We start from the raw sequence: 9,079 nt of genomic DNA on the forward strand, positions 1-9,079 counted from the left end.
ATCAAGAACTGAATGAAATAAAGGGCACATGAGGTGACTTTGGGTGCCTAGAACTTAGAGAAGGCCATTACTGCTAGTGTGTCTTTAAATTTGTGAGTTTAAATTTGAAAGGAACTGCTGGTTCTCGCCTACCTATCAGAGCCCTCCATGGAATGCCCCCCCACCCCCACCCCATCCCATTGGTCCCCAGCCCCTCCCCCGCTGCAGAAGGTCTGGAGCCCTACATTCTACAGTTCAAATCCAAACCTTCCCTCCACTGGATGCTGAGCAGCTGTTGGAGCAGCTCACTCTCTGGATTCTCGACTTGACTTTTCTCATTGTGGAGGCTACTAGGCAGCAGTGGTCAGTGAATGAGCCTGCGGGGATGGCTTCAGTAGGAGGTAAGACTATAGATTGGAGGGGGATGTTTTAAACACTGAGCTGTCCCTCAAAACTTGGGGTTAAACTGTGACACTGGGGAAACACGGTTTGACTAAAGTAGGGGAGGGAGAGAGTGCTGGACCTCCAAGGACCTGTCACCCAGGGAGACTGGGACCCATGGGAACCTGTGAGGGCACTGGCAGGAGGGCTCCTAGAGGTGGGTCAGGGTGGCTCAGGGAAATGCCTGGGTGTGGGTGTGGGGAGTAGTGGGCGATGTCGTGGGGGTGGCACAGGGAGGGTCACAGGAAAGCCTAGTCCTGTGTGCTGTTCTTCGGGCACCTGGAGCTTGCCCTGCAGTATCTTTCTAAGGGACTTGACCTGAGTTCACTAGAGCTATTGGGGGCTGTGGGAGGGTGTTAGCCAGAATGCTGTCCAGTGGGGCTGTCTGTGGCCAAGTCCAAAATGAAATGTCCTCCCCGAGGGCTGGGCTGGAAGGTCCTCCAACTGCTGCATCCCAGAGCTTTTCCCCTGCTTCCAGCCCAGAGCGCACTCCTCCTCAGCCCAGGGAGCTGCTTGTTGGCTTGGATTCCACAGGGGCAGGGCGGCCGGGTAACTTCCACGAAGATAGGGCCTGCCTCCCTGAGCTGTCCCGAATCGTCCCCCTTGTGGCCACCCAGGTCTTCAGACCTACTTTCTCTTGTCCTGTATCTCATGGTGCACCCTCTGCCCTGCCCTTTACCTTTGAGATGACGGGTTTGCTCAGAGTCCACGTCCCTGCTTCAGGGACAGAAAACAGATGTGGAGCCTGGGTGGTGTCCGTGGAACGTCTGTGAAGGCAGATTCCTTATTAAAGGGGAAGGGGAGTGCACAGGGGCAGGAAGACCATGGTCTGTATCAGTAGTAAACGTCCGAGGCCGCCTGTCCTGGGGAATTAGGGGCACGCGGTGTGCAGCGTGCTCTCCTGGACTAGGTCTGCTCGAGTTCCTCTAAGCGGGGACGTGTTCAGAAAACTGTGTCCCACTGTCACCGGCTCACACCTGCTTCCTACTGGGCGTTCACTTTCCACTGTTGGGAGCTGGAAGGGGAAGGACCTCACACAGTCTGCAGTCCCATGACCCATCTAACAGGACAGCAGCTATGGAAGTTTCTGGAAACCCCTACTGACAGCCTCACTTTGCCGCATTCTGTGGCCCTTCTCTAACCCTCTGCAGCCATTGCTGGCTGTGAAGTGACAAGCTCCTGAGGGGCCATTAGTCTGAGCGCTGGGGTCGAGTGGCAGGATCTGGCCCGTGTTGAGTGTTCACTGTTGGTTTTGACACACATGTGCGTGCTGGTCAGTGCGTTCAAGGGTCAGATCAGGATCCCTGTACCTTCTTGTGGGGAGACATTACTCAAGTGTTTCTGTGTTGTTGTGCAAGCCCAGGACAGAAAGGGGGTGATTTGTATTGAGAAAAGAGAAGACTGAGGAAATGGGGCCCTAATATTTTAGACACGGCCTGTTCTCAGAGGCCCTTTGGGTGCCTAGAACTTACCTTGGAGAAGGTCACCGGAGTGGGTCTGCCTGGGGTCATCGCCCCCAGAGCAGACAGCTGCCCAGGGCCATGCCTCTGAGGCTGGCAGGGTCGGTGCCAGGGAATCCTTAGGGCGGCTCTCAGGGTCAGCGCCGGCTGGGGCCATTTCTTCTCGCAGACCGTGGTCAGGGAGCCTTGGCGATGGGGAACAAGCTCTCCAGTGGAGTAATTCCCAACTGGAGGTCAGAGCGTGACAATGAGGACATGTGCCACCGCCTCAGTCTGCCCATCCCAATGGCCCTCCCCTGGGAGACTCACTGCTCTGATTCCCCAGTGGCTACGGGGGGCCCAGAGCGCCTCAGTGCTGTTTGCTGGTTCTCCTCCTCCCTTCACCCTTTCCTTTGTCTCAACAGCATCTGCAGTGCTGGGAGCAGATGTGACCCTGAAGCCTGGTGCCTCCGTGACTCCTTTCATGGGACAGCCCTTTTCCCCGCCCACTACTGGCCCCGCCCACCGGCCACCTTGGGAGCAGCACCTGCCGCCCCTCAGGACCCCGTCATTCCCTCCTGGCTGCCCCCTGGTGCTGCCCGCTTTGCCCAGGACACCTCTGGTGGCAGGAGATGCGGGTCAAGGCCCCGCTGGGCCTGGGGCTTGTAACATCATGGACCAGGTCAGGTCAGAAGGGGGACGACCACAGCCCTCCCAGACTCAGACCATTGTCCTGACTCAGGCCCCCCTTAACGGGAGTGCTCCAGGGGCCATCTGTGGGGGTGCTGTGTGTCCTGCACCCCTCTTCTTGGAAGCCACTGCGGTGGAGGCGATTATGCCTGCCTCGGCTTTTGGTGGCACCCAGGCCAGCGATGGAGGCTGGTGTCCCGGCCTTCCTCCTCAAGCTCCACCACCAGCTGCCCAGCTGGCCCCCATCGTCCCCCGAGTGCACCCTGGACCACGGCCACACGGGGCTTCCAGGGAGGGTGGCCTGGCCGCCTCCCAGTCCAAGGCCTTGCTGGATGACGCCTGTAACCCCAAGAGTGTGTACGAGGACTTCCGTCGTTGGCAGTGCTTCAAGGCCCTGGCCCAGGGGCACCTTCCCCAGAGTCCTGATGCGGGAGCTCTTTGCTGCTTCCTCATGTGAGTGCACTGGGCAGGGCAGGGCGCGGGCCTGGAGCTTTCACATCAGAGGAGCTGGGAGGGACCTGCAGGGGGGCTGATCCCGGGACGCTGGCAGGAAGGTCTGAGGGTGGGGTCCCAGCGATGGGTGCGATAGGTGCGAGTGCACAGTCAGCCTCCAGTCCCGGTTCCCAGGCTGGTGTAAATGTGAGGCCATGACAACAGCAGCTGGAAGGCTTGTCTTTGCACACAGACGCCTCCTCCCTCACCTGCCGGCGCTCAGCCCTCCTGGGTGGGGGTGGGAACCTGGCGCTACTGAGCTGGGATGGGCAGGTGGGTGGAGGCCAGGCTGCAGCCATGACTGACCCTGAGGCATTACAGGCCAGCGCTCCGGTCCCTGTCCAGCCTGAGGCCCACCATGACACTGGAGGAGGGAATAGGGCAGGCCATGCAGGAATGGCAGCACAAGAGCAACTTTGACCGGAGGGTCTATTCTGAGATGGCAGAAAAGTGAGTCAGGGTCCTTGGTCCCCACAGCTGGGGGTAGGGTGGGGTGCGGGGGGGCTGACTACGGGGCAGGGTCCAGCTGTGAGGTCTCATCAGAGAGGAGGGTGGTGGGAGGGTGTCACTCAGCACGGGGTCCCCGCAGCCCAGAGGCCCTTCTCTCCTGGGAAGCCTCTCCCTCAGCTTCAGAGTGTGGGTGCTTCTGTCCCACCTCCGGGGAGCTCCCCACTCCTCTGACACTAACCCATCCTGGGCTGGACATGAAGGCTCAGGACAGGCTGGGGAGAAGGTGCCCCGCCCAGTGGGCAGACTCCAGCCAGAGGGGCTGTACAGGAATTTGCTCAGCCAGCCTCCTGCCTCCCCAGTGTCCGGGCCCTGACAGCCCCAAGGCACTGGCTCTCCCATCCCTCCACCCGCTACTGCCTTGCTGGGCTCCCGGCGGCCTCCTTCTCAGCACAGCTGTGCCCCTCTCACCCCCAGGTTCATGGAGTTTGAGGCGGAGGAGCAGATGCAGTTTGAGAAGTTGCAGTGGAAGAAGGGGTCACACACCCAGCCTCCTCCTGCCCCACTGAGACCTGATCCTCGGGGGCCCCCAGCCCCAGTGGTGGGCAGGCAGCCAGGTAGGCCAACACGTTCCCATGGGAGCCCATGGCCAAAGGCAACAGGGCCTAGGGCAGGCCACTGTCCCCACCAACATGGGCCCTTCTCCTTCAGGGAGGCTTTGGTCTTTCAAGGGAAACAGCCCTGAGAGCAGGGCCTGAGGGGCCCTTTGTCCAAATGGGTTCTGGACCTGGTCCACTTTCTCATCCCCTCTCCCCGCTCCCTGTAAAAGGCCCCACATGAAGTCGGCTGAGAAGCGGGCTGGCTGCGGGGCCCCTTGGAGATTCGGTGGCTCCACACGTCCTCACACATGACTCTCTTGGGTGCCCCCCTCTGGCCTCTCCCGTCACATAGTCACAGGTTTCAGGTGGCCCGACCCAGCCGCACCCGTATTAATGCCCCAAACACTGCCCTCAGCATCGCATGCCCTGGAGGTGGGAGCTTTATCCCCTCACGCTCCCTCCTCTTCCCTCTCTGCCCAGCGCGCACTACCAGGAAGGCTGTACCCAGCGCCCAGTGCGCCCACACACCCCAGCCGCCCCGGGAGACTGAGTCCCGCAATGGGACCCCCCCTGAGCCCGAGCAAGAGGACATGGACATCATGGATGAGCTGCCCGTGGGGGCGCCAGGTGGAGGACGGGAAGATGAAGAAAAGGAGTGGCTGCAGGATGAGGGTCTCCTGAGCTACCTGGACCAGCTGTGCTCCCAGGAAGACTTTGTCACCCAGGTGGGCTGGCTGGCAGCTCCGGGTCTATACGGTCCCAGAGGGAGGCGCTGTGGCACCCAGACCCGGGTTCTCCCAGGCTGATGGGATTGGGCTCTGCTCTTTGTTCCTGAGCTGGGCGTGTGAGAGTGTGTGTGTGTGTGTGCATGTGTGCGCTTTGTGTGGGTGTGGTGTGTGGTCTTTGTTCATGTGGGTGTGCCCGTGTGTGTGTGTATGTGCATGTGTGTGTGTGTGTGTGTGCACCTGATGACCATGATGGAGTAAAACAACCCCCTGAGCAGGAGGACGGGTGGGTCTTGGCTTTCCCACTTGTGCTCCAGGCCCCGCTGACTCCCAGTTTGCTCCCTGCCAAGGGGCTCACAGCCGCTTCCTTCTGTCCCAGGTGGAGGCGGTCATTCACCCCCAATTCATGGAACAAATAATGTCCCCAGACGCACAGCAGGATCCCTTGGCCCTAGCTGAGGAGTTGGAGCAGGAAGAAGGGCTCACTGCTGCCCAGGTGAGCCAGGGGAGGGCGGACATTAGGGCGATGGGAGGGGGTCCCCAAGTGAGCCATCGGACCCAGGGACCCCAGGGGAGTTAGAGGAGGGACAGGCCCTAGTGAGTCAGGGAGGGAGGGATCCAGGTAGATCGGGGGTGGGGGTCCCTCAGGGAGCCAGGGGAGGGTGCACCCAGGTAAACCAGGGCAGGGAGCAGCCCAGAACCAGGACACACATGCCTGTGTCCACGCCATCCCCTGACTGCAGGCACCGCATGCTGAGGGGCCAGTCCTGGGTGGGAGCAGGGCAGGACGACAAGAAGGAGAGGGCTACAGAGAGGAGGGGGTGGGTACCCAGAAGGGGAGGGGACACAAGGCTGGGAATATGGCACAGGGGACAGAGGAGAGACACATGACTGGTGGATTCCAGTCACGGTGTCAACTCCCTCCTCTCCCCCCAGTGCCATTGTCCCATCACCCACGCTCCTCCTCCTCACACACACACACACACACACACACACACACACACACACACGTGTGCAGCGCCAGTCACTGTCCCTTCTTCCTCCCAGCTGGTGGGGAAGCGACTCCTGGCCTCCAAGGAGGGGGTCATGCAGGCACCCCCGAGTCATGGTGCTCCCCTGTGGGGCTCAAGTCCTTCTGAGTCTGCGACCAGCCAAGATGCCCAGAGGCGTGACCGTGGCCCCCAGCTGGGGGTCAGTGACAAAGCCTGCCCACCAGAGACCGACTTCAAGGACCAGCAAAGGCGCGGCCCAGCGGGCGCCCACCGGCCCAGGCCCCAGGCCTTTGCTGTCTCTGCGGGGCGTCAGGAGCACCCACAACTCCGGGCTCGATGCCCCCCCTCTGCTCCCCAGGGCCACGGGCCTGCTGACTGCGCACTGGGCCCCAGGGAGGCCTGTGTCCCCGGAGAGGCCTCTCCTGCCAGGGAGACTCGCGGGCCAGCGGACAGGCCCTGTGAGGAGGAGGAGGACCTCCGCAGCCTGGCCTTCCTCTGGGCCTCTCCCAGCCGCCTGCTGCCCTGCGCGCTCTCTCTGAGTCCTGTCCCCGCCTCGGGCCTGGCCTGCCCTGGACGTCGGGGGCCCCGGGGCGCGGCCCAGTCCCAGCCCCTTCAGAGACGAGGCCTCAGCCGAGCTGCACCTGCCGCGTCCAAGTCTCAGAAGACCCCCCGCCCAGGGGCCGACCTCGGGGTCTGTGGGCGGCCAGCACTGGCTCTGGGGCTGGTGCCCTCCTCACAGCCTGGCAAGAGGAAGTGTGACCCGTCTGACCCAGGGAGTGGGAGGAAGCGGCACTGCAGCCAGGATGGAGCATTGGGGTGTGCCCCCCACTGCCAGTGCCCCAAGGGGCCCAGACTGCATGGGGCCTGGCTGTCCCCCAGAGGAGCCAAGGGCTCCTTCTCATCGCAGGTCTGATCCTGCTGTTCCACTGATATGGGAGGGTGTGAGGTAGGAGGGTGGGAGGTGGGAGGTGGGAGGTGGGTGGTGGGCCTGGGGTGAGGGTAGGAGGGAGGACAAGACCATTAGGGTGGGGGTGGGCCTGGGGTGGGGATAGGAGGGAGGACAGGACCATTAGGGTGGGGGTGGGCCTGGGGTGGGGGTAGGAGGGAGGACAGGACCCTTAGGGTGGGGGTGGGCCTGGGGTGGGGGTAGGAGGGAGGACAGGACCATTAGGGTGGGGGTGGGCCTGGGGTGGGAGTAGGAGTGAGGGCAGGACCATTAGGGTGGGGGTGGGCCTGGGTGGGGGTAGGAGGGAGGGCAGGATTGTTAGGGCTGGGTGGGCCTGGGTGGGGGTAGGACAGGACCATTAGGGTGGGGGTGGGCCTGGGTGGGGGTAGGAGGGAGGGCAGGATTGTTAGGGCTGGGTGGGCCTGGGTGGGGGTAGGAGTGAGGGCAGGACCATTAGGGTGGGGGTGGGCCTGGGGTGGGGGTAGGAGTAGCACCTTTGGGGCATTGTGGGTCTGTTATGAATAAAGATTATTTTGTTTGAAAATGCTCTGGGGGCCGCTGTGTCTGTACTCGGGTCTGCGCTGCTCCTTGGAGAGGGGACCTGAGAGGAAGGGAGGATGCGGGAGGTCCTGGGCGCTCTGCATCCACTGGGGACCCTCAGTCCCTCCTCCTGATTGACAGGGACCTCTTCCTGCTCCTGGGAGCACACAGCTCTCCAATCCCAGGGACCCCTCCCACCACTTCTGTTCCCAATGCCGGACTGTGTCCTGACCCAAGAGGGAAAGGCTGGGCCTCAGGGGCACCTGTCCCCCATGGGCCTCCTGCAGGAGGAGCACCCTCTGTCTCAGCGGGTGGTTGAAAGTGGAGGGGGGTGAGGGCGAGGCTGGAACAAGGGGGTGACAGGAGAGTCATGTCGACAAGCCTGTTAAAGGTGGGTACACGGGGAATGGCAGAGGGTGGGGAGGATACCAAGTCCCTTGGGGGGTTTCTGTGTGGGATGATCCTGTCCAGCTGGGGGAGGAGGGCCCCTCTGCTGTGGCTGGGGGAGGGGCTCAGGGACAACGGGGATTCAAGGACGCCCACGACTGCTGTCCCTTCCCTCCCAACCAGGGCTGGACTCTTGTGTGATAGATGCTGACGCAGATTTACATCCGCGTGGGAAACAGGTGCTACTCACAACCTGTGGGGCCCTTTCACAAGCACGACCAGCAGGGGCGGCAGGGGCCCAGGTGCGTGTGGCCCCAGGGCTGGTGGCAGCTGAGATCCCGGCTGAGCGAGGGGCCCAGTCACCGGCTGTGGGCACTGCTACCGACCCCACAGACAAAGCGGGGACCCGACCCTGGATGTAAGCGTGAGATGAGCCAGGGTGAGGGACGGAGCTGAGCCAGGAGGAGACCCCTGTCTGCAGAACTGCCTGTCCCAGCTCTGCTCCCACGTGGCCACGCCCTGGCCCTCACCCCCTGCCTCCTGGCCACTGCCTCTTCCCCAGGTTCAAGTCTGATTCCTGCCCTGGGCTCAGGTTGGGTGGGACGGCTGAGGCTCCGAGCACGGCCCCTGCCCACCCAGCATGCAAAGCTGTGGCCCCGGGCGGCGGTGCAGCAGCAGCGATGGGATGGGGCGGAAGCTGAGCAGTGAAAGGAGGCCTGGCCCTCTGCTGCCCCACAAAGAGCTCGGGCGAGAATGGACTCATGTCAGGGCCCTCACCCCTCCCACAAAACCGCAGGTCAGCCCTCAGGTCCCCCTCTGCTGCCTTCCCTTGTCCCGTGTGGCGGGCAGCACCCACTCTCCCAGCCTCCTGGGCACTTTGTGAAGGAGACTTCTCACCTGGGCCCGTCTTTCCCCGGCCGCTGCCCCTCCCTGTCCCGCTGGATCTCAACACAAAGAAGAACATTTGAAAATAAAGGAGACATAGTTGTTTATTAAGTCCTGTCCCAGATTAATGAACACACCATAATTGGCCCAGATTTTGCCTCAAACTGTAATAAATTGTTGGTCAACCACTAAGCAATATAGACTGAGGCCAGCATCCCTAGGATTCTAACATTGAAAACATCTATAATAATCTATAATAATAAAAGCGTAATATGCAAATCAACTGAAGGACTGAACAGCAGAACGACCGTCTGGACGACCACACTATGACACACACTGGCACCAGGCCAGCCAAGGTGGTGCGATACACTTGGTCTGGAGGCCCCCCTGCCATTGCCCCAGGATCACCCCGCAGAGGGAGGCCCAGGCTACCCAGCCAGAGGCTCTGTGGTGGGTGGGCAGGGCCTCCCTCTGCGGGTGATTGATTGGGGGGGCTCCTGAACTGTGAGAGGGCGCA

General features: G+C 61.9%; 1 protein-coding gene across 1 annotated transcript; it reads left to right on the top strand.

The window, feature by feature from the left end:
• The first annotated feature begins 364 nt into the window (after positions 1–364).
• On the top strand, positions 365–6,717 carry LOC118666855 (NUT family member 2G-like). The gene is made up of 7 exons (XM_036329141.1): positions 365–380; positions 2,285–3,002; positions 3,363–3,491; positions 3,966–4,105; positions 4,568–4,812; positions 5,192–5,308; positions 5,860–6,717. The coding sequence occupies exons 1-7, from the start codon at positions 365–367 to the stop codon at positions 6,715–6,717; spliced, it is 2,223 nt and encodes a 740-aa protein (XP_036185034.1).
• The last annotated feature ends 2,362 nt before the right edge of the window (positions 6,718–9,079 follow it).

The sequence above is a fragment of the Myotis myotis genome, unplaced genomic scaffold (genome assembly GCF_014108235.1).
Source record: "Myotis myotis isolate mMyoMyo1 unplaced genomic scaffold, mMyoMyo1.p scaffold_m19_p_12, whole genome shotgun sequence".
NCBI classification, from domain to species: domain Eukaryota; kingdom Metazoa; phylum Chordata; class Mammalia; order Chiroptera; family Vespertilionidae; genus Myotis; species Myotis myotis.

Bases quoted from the DNA above. Each gene is read 5' to 3' on its own strand.
- LOC118666855 (XM_036329141.1), top strand. The intron at 3,003-3,362 runs GTGAGTGCACTG...GAGGCATTACAG, and splicing joins GCTCTTTGCTGCTTCCTCAT to GCCAGCGCTCCGGTCCCTGT. The intron at 3,492-3,965 runs GTGAGTCAGGGT...TCTCACCCCCAG, and splicing joins TATTCTGAGATGGCAGAAAA to GTTCATGGAGTTTGAGGCGG.